This window comes from Argentina anserina, chromosome 6, assembly GCF_933775445.1.
Source record: "Argentina anserina chromosome 6, drPotAnse1.1, whole genome shotgun sequence".
NCBI lineage: Eukaryota > Viridiplantae > Streptophyta > Magnoliopsida > Rosales > Rosaceae > Argentina > Argentina anserina.
This window is the reverse complement of record NC_065877.1, coordinates 29,022,856-29,044,083: the sequence shown is the minus strand read 5'-3', so window position 1 is coordinate 29,044,083 and position 21,228 is coordinate 29,022,856. Positions and strand designations below refer to the sequence as shown.

Below are 21,228 nucleotides of genomic sequence, written 5' to 3'. Positions count from 1 at the left end.
AGGATAAACAAAAGCTCAATCCGGCATGTGTATACCTACACATGAAAAACCATAGATATAAAAACCCCTAGCAAATAACAAATCCTCAGCCAAGAAACTCTTAATTAAAGGACAAGATGAAACTAGTAGCATTGAAAGACATTTGTGAGATACCAAGAATAGAGAAAATAGACATATCGTGATGTTTCTTGTAAGAATGAAAATAATGTATAGCAGATTCTCTAAACAATTCCAAAAGATGACGTTGGGCTTCCAACACATTAAAAATCTTACATTCGAAACGCACCAGATTCCTAGTGATCTAAATAAACTAAATTAGATTACATACTAGAAACCAAAATCGACGTTTAGGTATTGGGAACGCTGAAACACTAACACCATTAAACAGTTTATCAAGGGTACCACAAGACGAATATGAATGAGAAAATAGAAGGCAAACTCATTTCTATAAAGCCACAATTTCAAAACAATGAAATGGCCATAGGCATCTTATCAAATGCAGTTAAGGCAAATGTTTCAAACGTGTAGGGAGATCTGTCAGCAGTTAGCGAGATTTTTTTTTTTTTTGCAGTTAAAGGTGCCCAAATTAATCAATTGTCGAGGACTAATTAATCAAAGTTTAATTGAAGGACGTAGATTTATGGCTGACGTACAATCACATTTGAGATGCATATCATACTGTGCGTTAGGATTTACAATTTAATCAATTTATATATGTTGAGCCCGTATTTTGTTTTCTTTATCCTGATAGAACTTCTCTCTTGATCACCAAGATAGAACTTCTCTCGTCCTTATCCCTAGTTGCAGTGCAACACATAAAGCTGATCTTAATCAACTAGTGCAAATGAATGAGTCATCTTTTCTTGAACTCATGATGTGCTTGTTGCCCAAGTAGTCACTAGTGGATTGAGATATTTGATTTCAAAAAGCAAAAACTTGTGGAAGACAGGCGGTGTTTCTAATGAGCTCGCACAGATGAATTGGATTCATCGTTCGGTTGAGCTGAAATGGTGGCTTAGTGATCTCTCTACTGGTCGAGATCACTCGATAGCACAATTTAGATCTGACTATAAATCAAATGTACACCACCACACCAGGACACCATGCACACCGGCCAGCACGTATGGCTGCAGCTAGTTAGCCTTGCCGCACCAAGCTCACACCTTCAACTGAAAATGCTAGTAACAAAGACCAAAAAGATTGCCGAAATAGAACCCTGTTCTTCTTTCTCTTTTCCTTGGAAGTCATATAGGGAAACAGTAATTAAGTAAGGTTTAGAAATTACTCAATTTGATAGTGAACTACCTACAGATGAATCAACAGTTTATAAAGTGAAATGGAAAACTACAGACAGCTTTGTAAATAGGTAAGCAGCATATCTCTGTTTCTGACTTATGAGACAACGATCTTTACTGTCCCTCATTTCAGGAAGATCAAGACTGAACTCAAAACCATGATCATGTCAGATGATTACAGTAAAAACACAACTGCCTTACGAGTTACCAAATACCGGCAGGCAGGGTAAACATGTCTAATAATACCTGTTGCCAGCACCAGAATCAGTAACAAACAGAAAGAGGACCGTCCCTATTATACACAACACAACCGTTCATGAACTGTAAACGTAAACCAGCTGAGGTCAATTTATATTATTCGATCTCCAAGTAACAATGTGTCTTAACAGAAACCATGTTTGGTCAATATTATCATTCCACATTCGGAAAGATAATGAAAGGAGCATAAGCAACCCAATTAACCTGGATCACTTGCAAGTTTTCAGCTAGCAAAGAGAATTGTTCTTCTACACGGTCCTAATTCCTATATCCTCTATATGAGTATAGTTCACCTAACTAAAAAAGATGTAATTAAAACGAGTGTTCCATTATAATGATGTATAAAGTCGCCAACGGACCAAATGATAGCACAACAGGATGGTCTTTGCATTTAAAGGTAAAATAAAAACTCCTGGGAGTTGTAATCCTTGGTATGTACTTTGAAATCCATTAGAACGCCACATCTGCCTGGGAATGCAAATGAACCATCTCAGAATACAAGGCCTCTACATCACGGGGGCTGCTAATGAGCTTGACAGGATCTCCTCACCAGATCAAGGTTTGTCCATCTGTGTATGGATCCCAACTGCACAAACAAATAACCAACCTGTCAAGAAGAGGGCACAATACAAATGCAATCACAGGGAAGCAAAGCCAAACACTCAAACAAACATAAGATACTTCCAACGAACTTGCCAGTTAGGTTTTTCTATCACAAATCAAATACAGCTCTTTGTACATGTTGGGAAGTAAATCATGGAAGTTGCAGATGATGGCATGGAATGCAAGCTTGGTACTTGCACATCAATCAAGTCCACTACACCAACCCAATTCAAAAGGAGGTAACCTTACTACCTTAGTATACAAGTACAACACTACCAAACAGAACGCAGACAAGCAACTCGAGTCAATTTACAGATGCTGAGAAACACAAGGGATTTACCTCTCACACAAGGGATCAACTTCTTCCTTTTCTTAAAATCTCCGCCCAAGTGCCCTTTGCCGATTGTGGTTTCCAGGTTTCAGATGTGGATTCCTATGGCCAAGCCCCTGCTTGGGGAGATCATGCAATTCCATTACCTGTACTGTACGTTGCTTCTTGGCATTCTCAGCTTGTTGATAACTCTCCTGGAGTTTTCTTTTTGTAGCTTCAAGCTTCACTTGGACTGCGACTTCATCTGAACACTTGTATTTATCTTGCTGCTGACCAGTGACTTGCCTCTTTTGAATGGTCGACGTATCTGTTCTTTGTACAATATTTGTTACATTACTGACACCTTTTTGCTCCATACTTATTTTGGGAGGTCTGCGAGGGCCAGTGCTGGTGTTTGAGGGCCTATTAGGCTTCATCACATCAACTTCTTGTTTCACCATCACGGGTTCACTCTTTATCTTCCTGGGAGGCACATTTCCCTCATCACTTAAATATTGTGGTTCCTGCTTCACAACCAGTGACGGTTTTCTCCCATTCCCACGATTCCTACCATACTGCCCATTGTTTCGAGGATTCCCATAATCTTCCATACCATCAAAAAACTCGGACAGTTCCATCGAGGCGGTCTGAGTAGCAAAGAAAGCCCCCTCATCCAATGGAGGAGTAGGCAGTCCTTCCTCAAAGTCATCATCAACCGAAGGATCAACATCATCCGAAATAACTTCAGTCCCCCCGGAAGCAATAGCTGTAGTAGCATTCACCCATTCATCCACCATCACCTTCCACCCATCAATCAGCGTCCTAACAAGGTTACGAATCTTGGCCGATCCATGCTTCCTGAGGCGGTTAACCGCCTTCCCTATCTCGGTCGCCTTGAGTGTCTCCACAGACAGAGCCATCAGTTCAAGCTTCCTCAATGACTCGTACAACACAGCATCAGACTGCCACAAAAAAAAAAACATTTCGGAACTATCAAACAAACTACCCTGAAAAACTGGCACAAACACAACTCTAACAACACAATCAAAGTAGTGAAGTACCTCATGTTCACTATTGTGGAAGACCTCTTTGATCCTCAAAACCTCCTCGAAAACTTGAGACTCTTCTTCAATCTCATCCGTCAAAGCCTCGGCCAATCCGTAGCTGTAATTGCTGTCCTTGACCTGATCATCATTATCTCCGCTGCTATTGACCTTGCTCTCCTTACTTGCTCCGGCCCCAAACTCCCGACCCCGATCATCAACATCCTCAATCTCATGATCACACGGCACAACCAGCTCGACCTTATCGCAACCGGAGCACCGGCTCATCCGGGAAGAAAACAACAGCTCGGCGACGCGATCGCGCCGCAGCCGGAACTCCTTGGGGCAGTCCGCGGCGGCGACCATGATGGCGTGGTCGATGATGCCGAATATATCGGAATTCGCCGCCCGGAAAAAGCTCCTCCAGTAATCCATTGACGACTTGGCCGTGGCCGCCATGACCGGAAATTTAAAGTATCCGGGATTTGAAAAACGGATCAGATTGTGCTGATCATCGGATTATGATGATGATCGGTTTCGTCTAAATCGAAATCAAAGTTTAGGAAAATCCAGAATTGACCGGAGGAGTGGGGATTAAAAATTCACCAAACTTTCTTTTGGGGGAAAATTTGGATAGGGGAGGGGGATTGGTGACGAGGGTAGTTAGGGAATGGGAGATTGAGATTGAAGAAGGAGGAGACCGGGGGGTGCTGGTGGAGGGTGACACCAAGGAAGGTTCGGGCCCTTCAGGTTTTTGGTTTTTTGACCGATTTTTATTTCTTATTTCATTTCGGTGTCACATTCCCACCTTGCGTTTTCTTTTTTCTTTTTTTGGGTTTTCTGGTAGGGATTATCTCAAGGAGGTGACGAAAGAGATAACTGCTTACTTGTATGGGACAGTTGCCTGACTACGTGCTATGAACCCAGTTAAAGGCTTTCCTTATTTTACATGCGGTCAATGCGGAATGATATTCCACCTGTCTTGATATATGAGGATGGAATACGAATACGGAAAGAATACACACATAACAGTAATGTAGGTACGTAGTTGTTTTTGTATACCATTTATGTTGAATACGGAAAGAATTGAAAATACATTGTTTTTTTAGCTTGTTGAAAGTTATAATTTCACACTTGACGATCGAGATATGAATAAGAAGAAGAAATTCATTGGCGGCTTGGTTCGGAGACAAAAACTTTACCGGTATTCTATAATAGCGTTTACGTTGGAATGTGAGTAATCATTTACGTATTTTAGGTGAGATAGAATTTGAGTATTAGAGTCTACCAAGGGAAAACAACTTACGCAAACATATTTTATTTGCAGAGAGCAGCAAAAAAGCAATCCATTTAAGACTTGGATTTGTATTAAAGTTTGAGCAAAATAAGCACTTATTATGTTTGACACGTTTTTTTTAATAAGATGTTTATTTGTAAAATTTAGTTTAATTAAGAATCATGATTTTGAAAAGCAGATCAATTCGTGCTTATAAAAAACTGAGTATTTTTCACCTAATCCCAAACTGCTTATTTATTCACGATAGAATTTTAAGAAGGCGCCCACTGAATGAAGCATGTTGAGCTAATAATCGAAATAGTATCTCTGCCCAATTTGGAATTGCTGTGTTTGTTAGATTTCCTGATCTTGTTACAACAAGATGAACCAGAACAGTCAAAATGAGATTACGCGACAATCAGTAACGTCAAAACTAAGACTTCTCCGGAAAAACTATGCACCAGTAAACCAAATCGCCATGTGATGATAACAATAACACATAAAGAATGACGAAATTGAAGGTCAAAAGTCCCGGTAGGCCTGTGACCGAAAGAAATGGTCGTGGTAGGCGGAACCTTGACTTTGATACTCAACTCTCTCTTAAACACATTATTGAATGAGGGATTGGATAGGGATGGAATCCAGTTCTCACATGCTAGTGCTTGCTGCATTTGCTGGGAATGTTCCCTTATGCTGTCGAGACTCTAGAGCATTCATTTACCTTTAAACCTCTGGTGTTTGTTGCAGAAATGTTGAAAGTATCCACCTATACCACTGTAGATCACTCTGCTGCGTCATTTTGCTTATATGGTTTGTTGAAGATTTGCATCATTTCATCATAGTTCTATGGTTTAGAGTTTAGAGTATGTATGTGTATGGAGACGGTATACAAAAATAAACACGAGGGAAGCGGAGGTAAAATTAGGAGTACAAAATTTTGCTCCACAGTCGGAGGCGGAATTGTTGAAACCATTGCAAAACTGTATTGAGGATGAAAGCTTACAGCTGAAGAGGATCAAACTCAATTATACGAGTTCCCAGCTTTGAAACTGGGAGAGCATGTGGATTTTCAATTACATCAGAAAATAAAGCTACTAACAAACATCAAGGGCTTGAGAAATCGTAGAAGCGTAGTTTCAAATATGTAATTTTTACCACACCTTTGCAGAGTTTCAACTGCACGGTGGTGACTCCAACTGTTAGATTAGTCATCTGCAACAAAGGCAAACTGTTAGATTAGTTTAATCCAAGTATTAAACTAACACCAAGATCCAATGATAATGTTAACAAGAATATCAAATCAATAATGTGCAAGTCTCATTCCCACCATTGATATGCATAGCAATTATGTTGTTAGATTGTCAACTAATACAATAATTATCATTCATAGTGAGGTTCAGTTCACAGTCTAACAACATAGAACGATAAATATCTGGTAACACGACATTACCTCAGACAATATATACGCGAACTAATATATTATGGTCCACAAAACAGAAAAATACCAACCATGAACAAGGTACAAGCCTTATAGTTCATGTCGACAATGTGGTTATCAGGGAAAACAGTCCTAACAGTTTTTCCTAAGAGATTGCAATCTAATACTTATTTCTTAAATAAAACATATTTCACTTAACATTGAGACTAACATACATATATAGAGCCTAAATTTTTTATACATGATTCTATATCAGATAGTGTAGGACCGTAGGTGGTTGTTAAAGATTCTTGATGATATCCGGTTACAATGGCTATATGGAAAGCTCTCATCATATCATTTTATTCGTGTTTCTCTCTCTACTAGTGATGACATTACTTGCACAGAGACAAAAGGGGTTACAAAATGAAAGCCTGATTAGACACAACTGAAAATTGAGGGATCATGTGCACGTTTCAATTTTCATCAATCATAGCTCTAGAAGTTTAGTGGATGCAGGTATGCCACATATTAAGCCATCAAAAAATCCATATTTTGTGGCCTATGCTCATGCATGCAAAGATGACTTCACTATTATTTTCTTTTTTCACTTCAGATGTAAAATAAATTGCTAACTCACCATTTGAAGGATCTACATGTACAAAAAAACTGGCTGCAACTATGAGATAACACAGGATAAGCATCAATCCTTTGAAGTAGTTTGACGTCCCTTCCTATAGAAGGAGGCAATGAATCTCAGACAAAAATGTTTCTGCAGCGACTAGACTAAATATTAATGGAATGATGATAAATGTATTGTGCAGAAAATTGGAGATGCATAACAAACCTGTAACATGAATGCCACTACAAGCACTGTAATAAAGAGTGTAGCAGTCTCAAAGAGTTGAAAATTCAAGTCCATAGGCTCTCCCATGATCCACCCAACAACCACACAAAAGGGAATCTACAATTACGAAAACGAAGTTATCAGCCTTTCCTTCTATGAGGTATTATGAGAATAAAAAGTCTTCACTTTTGCCAGATAAACAGTGAGTGCAATGAGGGAGTCCTGTTTTATGTAATGTGATTGACTCAACAAAAAATATCACAAACTAGCGAGCCTAATAGAGGTAAGTGAGGGATCAAAACATTATCTCCTATGTCAAAGGAATGCAAGAAGAAAGTCAAGTCCTCACCACAAACATGGATATTTGTGTCGACGATCCAATCGCAACTCCAAGTGTAATGTCCTGTAGATAGAGTAATTCTGTTAATCAAACTAATGAAATCACTAGAATGATACTTTTTGAATCTCAAAACACTCACAAGCTTATCTTTCATGGCAAACATGATGGCACTTGCATGCTCTGCAGCATTTCCTACAATAGGGAGCAAAATGACACTGATAAATGCCACGGGGATGTTGAAAGAGTCTGAAGCTCCCTGCAAGAAACCAAATATATCTTTAGCTGTAAAACAAAATAATTACACAATACCAAATACCAATAAACCAAAAGTTTAAACTGTTCTTCACCACTGTTAATTACAAAATAGATTAACAACAAAACAGAGAAATGTCATTTGGCAAAGGACAGAGAATGAAGAGCAAGTTGAAGTCTGACAACTAATTCTGCAGCAAAAAGTTATGAACATTTGAACAAGTTTGCATGAAGAGGTAGAGCATATGAAGCATCAAGAAGGTTTGTAAAGTTCTAACAACCAGAGTAATGATGACAAGTTTGCACTTTGAGCAGCTCATGAAGATTTAATTAAGCAACTTTTTGTTTCAGGAAACTGGGACTTCATTAGCAGATTCATAACGCCAAGAATGAGACAAAACAACTAAGTATAATTTGATGGATGCTGTTCCTTGGGTGAATTTACGAAACTTGGAAAGCTCAATTCCAACATCTCAAGCTTAACAGGCATCCAAATCATAGTTAGCACTTAGCAGTATATCAAATACACATACCTGTATAGCATCGACAAGGTATCCAGACAAAATGGATACCCACACAGTTAAAATAGAAAGCCAACCAATTGCTTCCCAGTGAGTTATCTCAGGAATCTCATCGTCATCACATTCTTCATTGTTGTCTCCTTCCTGTAACAATTTCAAAAGTGATGATGAACAAAGGAACTAAATTGGACCAGAAAAATCATCCTGATATCTTCAAAAATATTAAGCAAACTTAACTAACCTCAAGAATGGGGTTATAAAGACTACGGTGACTTTTGAGTTGAAAGAATAGGTAGCTTGCATATGCCACGAGCATTATACAGCTACTAAATCTTGAAAGAGCCAACTCTGATTTCCCAAAATGCACCTCTGTGTGTGTAAAATGAAGCACAGCTGGAAACATTATTCCCATTACAGCCATCAACAACAATCCAGAATTCACAACGGCAGCCGACTATTGTGAAGATAAACACATTTCAGAAAATTTTCATCAGACCAAGTTTGAATGACTATCGAAGTGCTATTGTAATGGACAAGCTCATTTAAATATGTGATCTACCTTGTTGAACTCCTGAACTTTGTTGTAATGAATGATCCCCCCAGAGAAGAAGGCACATCCCAGAACCAAGAGCATGTTTGACAAGATTGACCCCAGCAACGACTGTTGAACAACCCTAATCATTCCATTCTTCAATGCATAAATCGATATAATCATTTCTGTTGCATTTCCAAATGTGGCATTCAAAAGCCCCCCAACTGCAAACAGTAAGTGGATTTATAAGGATATGAATTTGGATACAAGCAAAGTACCTATCCATATGTATTAAGTAAATTGAAAGACCGACTATCTAGCACTGTGAGCTTAGGTTAACAATATAAACCTAACCAGCAATCTCTATTGAAATTCTAGCTTTTCTAATCAACCAAAAGCAGCTGGCATACGTTGATGTCTAATAGTACCTGTTGGCCCTGTGTAGAAAGCGAGCTGCCTGCACCACAACATTTGACCAACTCCAACATTAGCAGGGGACAAGATAACAAGTCTTAAAATAATGTAAGCTATCACTTACTCAGTCGCATATCCTAGACGTTCTGCCAAAGGTATGATGCCCAATAAGCTGAAGAAAAAGACCCATCCCTAACATATACAAAGTAACTATCAATGAATTATTACATGGGTGAAGTTAAATTAAAGTTATGGATATAGAACTAAGAATGTGTTCAAGAGAATCAATATTTTGAATAATATGACAATTATTAACAAAAGATCATAAAGTTATTAGTCCAAGTTTAAAAGAATTTCTGAGGTAAAAAACCAAGACAAATTCTTCTACACATTCCCGCTTCCTAAACCCTACTGATAATTCATCGTAGTGATAAAATATAGGAGGAGCACATACATGCTTTCCAGTAATGTAATGTAGCAGTATTGCCAGTGGACCAAACGGTAGCAACATGTTGATTTTCGCTTTTAATAAAACAATATAAATACTCCTCACGGCTCGTATCCCTATATGTCTTGCAATCCACGAGTTTGCTATAACCGGCCGAGAAGGCAAATGAATCATCTCGAAATCCAAGGCCTCTACTTTATTCGTAGCTGCTGATGAGCTAAATGGGATCTCCTCATCGGATTCAAGGTCTACCTTTCCGTCAATGGCTCCCATCTGCATACAAATTAGTGAAATTACCAATCAATGTAGATTGAATCATAAACCAGAAGGGCAATTACACCAAAGCATTACTCACTAGACCAAAAGGATATGTTAATTGGTGAAGTAAATCAAAACATTGACAGCAACTGAAAATACGGAGGTTTAGACATTTGAATTTTATTCTCGAATACTTGCTTCCCTACAGACTTTCTCAGCAACACAGTAATGCAGCTGCACCAGGACCCCAGAAAAAAAAATAAGATACTTTTACTTAATTGGTAAAGCAAGTCGGCACATTGATACCAATTACTCATTATTCATGGTACAAGTCATTCAACCTTGGGCACTTATTTGCAGAAGATCAACTCAGCCAAAAGCAGTAATTATAATGATGACCTATAACAATACATATCCAAAGGAACAATATATAATCACTTTAAGGAGTTTAAGAGCTTGGAACACAAAACAAAGGCAGAAGAACCAGCTTTCACAGTAAATTTGACAGCTTCTGAAAGTTGGAAGTAACTTAATGTTGCAGAAGAAGCCACATGGAATTCAAGCTGGGTACTTGCAGATCAATCTAAACTTCCAATCAACACCTATCCACTTTAAAAGAACTCAACTTTTACCTTTGAGTGACAAACCACAACACTACCAAACATAACACTGTAAACAGATCAATTTAATCCACAGAGACCTGGCAATAAAAGACAAAGGAAGTACCTCAAGACCCAGAAGCAGAAAAGAATTGGATTTGATCCAAAATGGATCAACTTTTTTCAAATCCCTGGCCTTTTTGAGAGATTAGAGGAGAAGAAAAGGTGGGTGTGTCTGTAACTGTAACTGGAGCCTACCACTCTGAAAGTTGATGTAATCACATCAGCAGCTTTGGTAGCTCCGACCAAAGATTGATACAACGAAGAAGAAGATGAGTAGTCAACAGTGGAGAGAAGGAGTTGAAAGCCGGCAACCAACAAACATTAGTTGAAGACATAAGTAAACTAAACACCACGAAGGTTCTCAGAAGTGACCTTTTTCAGGGTTTAGAATTCTAAATTGTTTTTCTGATCTTTGAATTTTCTTTTGTGCCCGACTCGAGATCTTTCTCTGTATCGAAAAAAAAAACTCATCTTGTAACAAAAATTTGAAAACAAAACTCATATTTCTTGCTTGATCTAGATTCATTTATAAGTTGTTTTTTTTATCTGAGATTCATTTGACGAGCTCATTGTTTTGTTAAATGGTTTAGCCTCGTAATAAAATTTAGTGTCGTTTATGGCTTTTCTAAATAATTAAAAATGTAAAACAAATAGAGGAACCGATAATACATTAAAGATTTTATTCAGACTTTAAAATTTATAGTTGCTAATGACCTATAGGTCTTTCTACTTCTTTTGACACAATGAGTAACGGCCCTTAAATACTGGTGTTGGCCAAAAATCCCAACATAATGATTGACCTCCTTTTCCGTTGTTTGAAAAATCTGCAACTCGGAGGGCTGGAATTTTTGAAATTGCGGAGGGTACTTTCCCAGTGAATTCATTGTTATCAAGATTCAAGGTATCAAGTGATTTCAAATTCCCTAGCGAAGCAGGAATGCTGCCTGATAATTGGTTCCCACTTAGGCTGAGATATACGAGTCTCTTCAAGTTACCAAGCTCAGACGGAATTGTTCCCCAGAGTCTATTGTAAGGAAGTTCCAGACGTCCGAGAGCTGGAAGTTGTCCAAGTTCCGATGGTAGAGCTCCCCAGAGGTTCTTGTTATGTACGACTAGTGAAGTGGTCTGATTTTCCGAGTTGCAGGTGACACCATACCAAGTGCATTGGTTGGGGAGGCGGAGATCCCAATCAAGCACTTCATCAGGATCTCTTACGCCCATCCTAAATACATCCAAAGCTTGCATCTCAGGAGTGAGAGGCCAAGTATATGCTGGAATAAGGCATGTGATTAGAGTTGATAGCAGCAACATCCACCAAATCGCGTCTATCGTCATAGTTTCGCTCTCTTTACTAGTTTTGATAGCGCTTTAGTGCAAAAAAGCAATCAAGGTAGGGTTGATTGATCGATAATCCACTCCATGAGCCACTAATTATATATATATATATATATATATATATATATATAACGAAAGATCCCACATATACATTTTCTTCCAAAATAATTTCTTATCTTGACCCAAAGAATTTATAGAAATTCCATAACGAATGAGATATTTCAGAACGTAGACTATGGTAAAGTTATTTCTAAATTATCAGTTTCATGCAAACAATGTATCTGTAAATTCAAATATTTGGAAACAAACCACATGTGTTTTATTAAAAGGTTTCAAAATATATATGTTTCCATTTGTAATCTTTATTTCCATTTGAAACGTTGGTCATAGGTCATAGACTTTAGTCTCCTTAATTCAGTTGATTGTCATTGATGATTGTGTGTATATATATATATATATATATATATATATATATATATATAATCAATTTGGGATTTTGTCACCACCATTCTGATCATAACCTTCCCCTTAATTTTTCTGTTTTGATCCATTTCCTCTGTTTTGAATCTTTGTAATTAGTGTCTTTATATCCCTTGTTGTTACATAAGTTTCTGACCTTAAATCGTCATAATCAAATCGTTATTGCACTGATCATTCCTTTCCTATTAAAGCTCTAGTTTTTAGTAACGTGCATATAACAAAAATGTACATCTTCTCTATTTCCTATTGCATCCCGCCAGTGAGAGTTTCAAGCTGCAACTCGATAAGATCTAAGTATGTACACGGTGTACGGTAGGGTAGACCGTTTACACTTGCAACCCGAAGATATAATCTCCAAATGGCGGTAATCTACCTTTAAGGTAGTGACCTATACGCCTCAAGCCCTGAACCTACAATTTCTTTCCTCGATTAAATCATCATTCATCTCTATACAGTATTTTGACTATTTTCCTAGAATAAAAATAATATTTGAGGTTTCACGATTGAACCACTGTTTAGAAAATTTTCCTTTGTTTCTCAATTCGCTCCAAACCCCCGGTTAAAAAAAAAAAGGACCTTGGGAAGTGATGTAGTGTGACGACTCATGAGTGTCTCTCACAATCACTGGCCTATCCAGATAAGGGCGGGAGGAATTAATTGATTTTAATTTATTAATGGTATAAAATAGAAAGGTCCAAATAGAAATTGACCCTTCTAATCTAAAATAAATAGAGGAAAATTGAAAAATTGTACCATCTCACATCATAATTAGAAAAAAAGTTACTACTTGTTTCTCCATTATAAAAAAAGTCATCTCATTTAATTAAAAATTAAAAAATAATCAACAAGATTTAAACAATATGGGAGTTATATTTACACCTCCAATATTGTCGTGTATATCTCAACAATTTTTTATACTTTTATTTGATTAGGTCAACTCACTAAAAAGACATTAAGGACAAATAGATAAATAATAAAAAGACAATAACAATAACCCTTTAATTGTTGTTCTTCAATCCCATCATACGATCTTCATGCACCTCATTAGTCTAAATACACAACTCAAAACTTTGGTTGCTTCCCTAATTTCGGAGAAGTTGTTGGGAAAAAAAAATTTATACACCAAATTTATAGTATGAATCCTTTCTAACAAAAAAAAAGAGAGGTTAGAACATCATGATTAAGTATGCATACATCTCTTCAAAATTCGTAGGGTGTCCAAGCAAGTTTAGGCCTTTACAAATATAATGGAAACAATGACATATTGTTAGATATAGAGTCATAGAGCTAGTCATAGGGTATTTTGGTAAAGATTTGGAGGTATACATAGGTTTTTAAATATTTTAAAAATAAAAAGGAGATATATTAAGTAATGGAGGTATGCTAAGTAATATTGGGGTGCAAATAGAACGCCCCTAAATAAAATTAGAAAACAGTCACTTTTAAAATATTTTCCTGACTCTTTTATCCTTTCTTACACTCTTTTTCTTTTTCCTTCCGGCCATAACTTTTTGTCGTCCGGTAATGAATTTAAGTATGGTTGGTACCGTTGGAAAAATTTATTTCCCCTCTTTCATTTGAATCATATACACTCGGAACCGACCATCGTACAAGGCACAGAGGGGTACCGCTGTCCATGGTGGTGCTCTAGGCTATTGCAGCGAAACCAGACATCAAGGCTCCCTAATTCTAGTTATTCTCTTCATTCTAAGTATATCTATACTAATATCCTTTGAATTTTAACATAATTTCGCGTACTTAGACATTTCTCTCAGCATATGAGACTAACTGTCACACTACTTATTACACTACCTGCTACACTACCTGGACCAAAACAATGTTTAGAGTTAGGATTTTGAGTTTACAGTTTAGCGTTTACGCTAAACCCTAAACTCTAAATGATTTAGCATTTTGGGTTTAGGGTTTAACGTCACACTAACTGTCACACTACCATATCACTCTACCTGTCACACTACATATCACTTTACCTGTCACACCATCTGTCACACTGTTTTCTATGACTATGTTGTGATAAGAAATGTGAAAAAAAAGACTAGAAATAACGAAAATTTGTATATTGTTATGTCTTAAAGTTCTCCGATCAAATCATACGATCCAAATATTGACATTAATGTTGTCGTACAGAACATCATTAGTCATATCACCAGTCATACTATCAGTCACACAAAATATTCGTTAGCTACACTATCAGTCACACTACTAGTCACAACACCCAACATTTTTTGTGACATGTACTGTGACGAGTAGTGTGACATCTAAATTACACTTGTAAATGTGACAAGTAAACTAATAGTCATACTACCAGCCACACTATCAGTCACACTAACTTTATTTTGTGACAAGTAATGTGACATGTAGTGTGATGGATAGTGTGACAGATAGTGTGACGGGTAATATGACTCATGATAATTGAATCTGATATGAGCAACAAGTATTCTCAGGCAACCGATCTCGGGGCACTCAAAATACTTCTATGGGCACCCATCTTCTCCAAATTTGCAAATCGCGCCCTACAACCTCCAACATGCAGTTTGCATTTGCATCATGTTCAAACTCCTCATGTTGTTGCCGTAAATATTTTAAACTTTTAGGGGTAACTGTATAACAAAATTAGAAAAGTGACTATTTTATAATTTTGAAAACTTAGGTAATTTTTTTTTAATTTAGGGTGTCAAAATAGACTTTTTTTTATGAGAAGTTTAATATTTTTTCATATAAATAAATTATTCATATATATGATTTGTGTAATTAGTTTTTTTTTCTATTTATCTATTAACTTAACTGACATTCTTTTAATCTGTTAAATGTTTTGTTACTTATCAAAAATAAGTTTGATTTAATGTTTGGTGTTTGATATATATTTAAATATTGTATTTTTTAACATAAGGTAAGAAGATGAACACACTAATAAAAAATTAAGTATTTAAATTTAGAACAAAATACTGGTCACTCTTTATACTTTGACTCTCTCAACAGTTTAGTCATTCAAGTTTTAATTTGGACTGATCACTCTTTAAATTCTTATTTTACAATAAATTACTAAATTCCATCATCCTCGTCAAAAAAGTGTGTTAGATGTCTGATGCGGGGGAGTTTGATGACACATGGCACCACCTGCTAGAACTTTGAATGTTAAATGATAGCTAGGCCCCTGCTAAGTAATCCCACCACCGCAGGCCCCAAACCCAAACAAAGATTATGAATTGACAAAACCCTTGAATCTAGTTGATTGTGAAGGGTACTCATCTCTGATGGTGATTTGGCAAAGTGAGGTGAGATATGGTGTTTGAGGGTTGGAAAAATACCATGTGCAGATGCTTGCGGATGGAAAGAGGAACAAAATTACAAGAGGGGTTTTCAGATCTGAGGATTCATGATAGGGATGATGGAGATCTATCTAGTATGTGGGTGGTGATTATTTTGTTGTGAAGTGAAAGAGAGATGGTGATAACAGAGAGATCCAGCGGATATGAGATAGGCTAAAGGGACCTAGGATAAGGCCGGAATGACCTGAACTTCCGATCAACTGTCGGTGGGATAGCTAGAGGGAAAAAAGTGTTGTAGTTAAGAGAGTAAATCACGTTACAGTACGTCTTCTTAATGATATTGTGTTATGTCTTTCTCGTAGGTTATCGAGATCCTTTGATTTGTGTTTTATGGTTATGTGCCATCATGTGCCATCATGATATGGATGAGCATGGAATTTTATCTTAGCAAGTAAAAGCTAAAATAATATCATCATATCCATTCTTTTAAAGTCATGGCCTAATCCTTTGCCTTCTCTCTAGCTATCTTTCTTTCTTTCTCCCTTGATATGCATATAGTGATAATCATGTCTGAACTATCTCACTGTATTTGGGGTTTGGGGTCTGCCATGGCGGGTTCCGGAGAGTGCGAAACAAGGTGATATTGAGATGAGAGTCAGGGGCATAATTGACATATAATTTTCAAACTCTGAAGAGGTGGTGCCACGTGGCGTCTCATCTTTTCTATTTTAGTTGGCTAACAGACTGTTTGGATTGAGGATGACGAATGAAGTAATTTGTTGTAAATTGAGAGTTTGAGAAGTTATCAGTCGAAATTAAAACTAGAATGACGAAACTATCGAGAGACTCAAAGTATAAGGAGTGATCAGTATTTTGTTCTTAAGTTTATATATTTTTATAAAGATTTTGTTTGATGACTCATTTGTACCCTAGTAAGTTTAGAATTCTGACCCCGCTATTGAATAATATCAATTTTTGTATGATAAATTCCTTCAATGGTACCTGAGATATGTTCAATTGGACACTTTAGTACTTATTGTTTCAAAGATGACAATTTGGTACCTCAAGTAAGGTTTTATATGACACTTTAGTACTTATGTTGACTCATGAGAGGGTAAAATATGTATTTATGTATATATTTAGAATTATACAATAAAACATGAGTTTTAGGTGTTAATTATCCTCCAATCTCATTTTATGCGTTTAAGTTAATATTTTTTTGTCACATTGATGGTATAAGTCAGTTTTATGTTTATGAAATTCAATCGTCTAATAAACCTACTCTGCGAGGTTATATTTAATTAATCAAAAACATTCTCGTATGTATTTAAATAACAAATTCTAGATTTCCTAAACAAAAACCAAATTTTCATCTTTAATTAAAGCTTAAAATTTTCACATTTTATTTTCTCGCACACGATACAAAAATGATGAATAACAAGGTGATAGCTAGAAATTAGCCTTAAACCCATAAAAATTATATTTGTATTTTTATTTGATAAATAATATGTAAATGTCAATTTTACACTCTATATTTAATAAAGAAGTCAACATAAGTACTAAAGTGTCACATAAAATAGAAACTTTAGGTACTAAGATGTCCTCTTTGAAACATTAGGTATTCAAATTTCTACACCTAAAGTACTATAGAAGGAATTTATCCATTTTTGTAATCTTTTCTAGTCTTTGTTACTAGCATTTCAGTTGAAGGTGTGAGCTTGGTGCGGCAAGGCTAGCTTGCTGCAGCCATATGTGCGTGGCGTCCTGGTGTGGTGGTGTACATTTGATTCATAGTCAGATGGGGTTATAATCTAACATGTGCTATCGAGTGATCTCCACCGCTAGAGAGCTCACTAAGCTCACCATTTCAGTTCAACCGAATGATGAATCCAAATCATCTGTGCGAGCTCATTAAACTTTATCATGTTTAGCTCATTAGAAACATCTCCTGTCTTCCACAAGTTTTTGCTTTCTGAAATCCAATATTTCACTCTCCCACTAGTGATACTTAGGCAACAAGAACATCATGAGTTCAAGAAAAGGTGACTCACTTGCACTAGTAAAGATCACCTTTACGTGCACACTTGCACGGTTGCACCACAACAAGGGATAAAGAAGAGAGAACTACTAACAGGATAAAGAAAATTAAATAAGGGCCCGGGCGGGCGCAACATATATAAATTCTAAATTCTAATTCCTAAAGCACAATAGGCATGTCAAATGTGATTATACGTCAGCCATGAATCCACATCCTTCAATTAACTTTGATTAATTAGTCCTCGGCAATTGATTAATTTGGGCACTTCAAGTCACCCTCAACTTAAAAAAAAGTTAGTCTGGTGCGATACAGATTGGGGTTACAGAATTTTATTTGAAGTGTATTTTTAAAACATAATATTTTTATGTAATTTTGTTTCTTACAAATGATAATTTTGATAAAATACAATAGTAAAATATGTGTAATTTTATAATTTTAATAAAATTAGAGAATGGTAAATTTGACAGTTCACAATTTAGTGAAACTTTTAGATGCTCGTTTTAAAGTAGTAGAGATATTGCCAACTGCTAACAGTTTATAACCCCCATTCTCTAGCTACACGTTTGAAACATTTGACAACTGCAATTGCTAAGATGCCTACGGCCATTTATTTATCCATAGGATTGATTTACAATACGAAATTAATTTTCCCATCAATTTTTCTCTATATAAATCCATATCATCCCTTAAGAGCTCCAGAAAACTCGATCCGTACGATCGGGTTCCTCTCATTGGCCATTAGTTTCTTCCATATGGCTGCATTGGGAACCATTGCCATTGCATTTTTCGGTGCTACTACTTCAACATGAACATGTACATGGGAAGCATGCATGCATATGAGAACTTGGACAAGTGTGATATTTATCAAGGAAGTGGGTTTATGACGATTCTTATATATATCCTCTATATGATTCAAGTCTATGCAACTTAAAGAGAAGGCGTTCGAGTGCCAACAAAACGGCCAACCTGATGAAGACTATCTCAAATATAGATGGCAACCAGCTTCATATAGGCATGCATGTTACCTTAAGGTGAGTCTTGATTAAAACTGAAGTCCCTTGTTCATTGTTTAACTGTTATCATACCATGAATGATTTTATAGGTTTAATGGTGAAGATTTATTGGAGAGATTGAGAAATAAGCGCATCATGTTTATTGGAGACTCGCTAAGTTTGAATCAGTGGCAATCTCTCACATGTATAGTTCATGCAGCCTCACCACAATCTAAATACACTCTTGAAAGAACAGGAAGCATCTCCACGATGACATTCCCGGTAAATTTCTGTAAGCTTAAATTAGCATTTGGTTTAAACAATAATATATACTATATCGTCAAGAAGTTAATATATATATATATATGTCGTCCGTACAATGCGGATTCGGCGATTCCGGCCACCAGTGACGCGCAACGACGGCGCCGACCAGCATAGCCGCACTCCCCTCCTCTCGACGCTCCTGTCTGTGCCGGCCGGAGCTGTAGCGCAAGCCTACGGCGGTCGGAATCTCGAAATCTCCGCACGATGCCCAGAAATTTGAAATTTCGAGATTCTGGCCTGTCTACGCCGGTGCTACAGCTCTAGCTGGCACAGACATGAGCGTCAGAAGGAGCCGAATCCGCACCGTGCGGATGTTCGCAGCCGAGAAGTTCTATATTTATATATATATATATATAGCACAATCTTTTTCGCTTTACTGCTAGTTCGCATACTTAATGTTAATCCTAACTCAATGCATGCAGTCACAATGCTTCTTTGATGCTTCAACGCAATGCATTTCTTGTTGACATTAATTGTAGAAGAAAGTCGACACGGGAGGATTTTGAAGCTGGACTCCATTGATCATAAAGATCAGAAAGCATGGAAAGACACTGATGTATTGATTTTCAATTCAGGGCATTGGTGACTTCACACAGGAAGGAAACAACCGTGAGATCATATCACCACTGAGGCCTTGAATATTGTAATTATATGAATTCGAAAGAATTACATACAACGTACTACTGTTGTTGTTTAATTAATTTACGCAGGTGTGATTTTATTCAAGATGGAGACGATTTACATGAAGACATGGATCGCCTTGTTGCTTATGAGAAAGCCTTAAACACTTGGGCTCGATGGGTGGATAAAAATGTCGATCCTACCAAAACTGAAGTGCTCTACCAAGGCATTTCACCCACTCATTGGAAGTAAGTTATGGAATTCATCAAATTGAGCAGTAGACTCAAACATGAGCCATTACACATGCATTTATCAGTTGTAATTAAAGTGTTGACATTCTCGTCTTACATTCTTATGTTGTTAGTTGTTACTAAACTTTAAGATAGATCGACCTTTTGGTTGTGAAAATCAACAGTTCCAGTTATTGGGGGTACCCTGAAGGGAAGAACTGCAGCAGAGAAACACGACCGCTGATAGCGCCACCATACCCAAGAAGCGGCACCCGGCAGAGGTGATTGTGGAAAAAGTATATATTAAGCAACATGTCAAAGCAGGTGGGTTTGCTCAACGTAAGATGCTCACCCATCCATATATGGCAACAGAGGTCAGAAGGCACCACGGCATGGACTGCACTCACTGCAGCCACTGGTGTGTAGCTGGAGTTTCTGATACTTGGAAAACAATGTTTTATACACCGAAGTCATTCGAACTTAGACTGTTTACTTGTGAGATATGACGCAAGTGTTATGGGTTGTGGTTGGAGTGTTGGACCCTTTTTTGCTTCTGTGTCAATTAGACCCTGATTCAGCTGGTTCCTTTTTTTGAAATGGATAAAAAAAATTACCTGCTTCACTGAATGATAATATCTTCTTCCTTTCCCAGTAAATTTTTACAAATGTTAATAAAGTAAACTAGGCACATTAAAATAATAATTAGGGGCCGAGCTACAGCAAGAGAGAGTGGGACTCAAGTCCCACCTAAAATTGTAGGGAGAAAAAAAAACTTACATATAATATATATATTAACATGGGATAATTAGAGTTTTATATATGTATTAGTCTCATCCAAAATGTCAAAATTATAAGCCAAACACTTATTGTTTAAGCCCGGAAGCCCATGATGTATCGACTGTTTTGGTCAATGGCTGAAACGTCAACAAACAATCGTAGTTAAACAAAGCGCGCAACACCTTTCATCTCCCTTTATGAGTTTGTTCTATTTCTTCAATTCTTTTGTTCGTCCAACAAAGCTCTCCACTTTCCAGTCTCCACTCCGGTATTGGTAAGTCACTTTCATTCACTCCAAACTCTATCTAAAATTAATCAATCTCTGAGAAAGATTATTGCCATAATATTTGTCTTTATATCAATTGTAAGTATTCAAATCAATTCAATTTTGGGGTAATTCATTATACACCCAAAAATCAACACCCATTTTAAAATAAACCCACCTCTACAACTCTTTCAATTAGGTTGAATAAAAAAAGAAAAATAAATTATTTAATATAAGAAACTAAACTTGTTATTGATCAAAATTACTTTTCTTGCCACTGATATAAATAACAATAAGATATTTCTAAATCAGTTAATTATAGCTTCCATCCAATTCTTGTTGCAAATTATGTACAAAATTTCAGCTCACTATATTAATATTTTTATTACAAATTTGTAATTCC

At 36.8% G+C, this 21,228-nt stretch overlaps 3 protein-coding genes and 1 pseudogene across 3 annotated transcripts; 1 reads left to right on the top strand and 3 right to left on the bottom strand.

Annotated features, from left to right (window-relative positions):
* Positions 1-1,614: 1,614 nt before the first annotated feature.
* Positions 1,615-4,163, bottom strand: LOC126799672 (probable mediator of RNA polymerase II transcription subunit 26b). The gene is made up of 3 exons (XM_050526919.1): positions 3,528-4,163; positions 2,497-3,428; positions 1,615-2,139 (listed from the first exon to the last, which is right to left on the bottom strand). Exons 1-2 carry the CDS (start codon positions 3,966-3,968, stop codon positions 2,529-2,531), a joined length of 1,341 nt encoding a protein of 446 aa, XP_050382876.1. The 5' UTR covers positions 3,969-4,163; the 3' UTR covers positions 1,615-2,139; positions 2,497-2,528.
* A 1,605-nt stretch (positions 4,164-5,768) lies between these two features.
* Positions 5,769-10,782, bottom strand: LOC126799673 (vacuolar cation/proton exchanger 2-like). The gene is made up of 12 exons (XM_050526920.1): positions 10,541-10,782; positions 9,563-9,829; positions 9,233-9,300; positions 9,123-9,151; positions 8,722-8,918; positions 8,404-8,616; positions 8,175-8,306; positions 7,529-7,645; positions 7,399-7,452; positions 7,050-7,166; positions 6,843-6,936; positions 5,769-5,997 (listed from the first exon to the last, which is right to left on the bottom strand). Exons 2-12 carry the CDS (start codon positions 9,827-9,829, stop codon positions 5,990-5,992), a joined length of 1,296 nt encoding a protein of 431 aa, XP_050382877.1. The 5' UTR covers positions 10,541-10,782; the 3' UTR covers positions 5,769-5,989.
* Positions 10,783-11,202: 420 nt separating this feature from the next.
* LOC126797227 (leucine-rich repeat protein 1-like) lies at positions 11,203-11,811 on the bottom strand. The gene has a single exon (XM_050523889.1). The coding sequence runs from the start codon at positions 11,809-11,811 to the stop codon at positions 11,203-11,205; it is 609 nt and encodes a 202-aa protein (XP_050379846.1).
* A 6,557-nt stretch (positions 11,812-18,368) lies between these two features.
* LOC126797226 (protein trichome birefringence-like 43) lies at positions 18,369-20,267 on the top strand (annotated as a pseudogene).
* Positions 20,268-21,228: the final 961 nt, after the last annotated feature.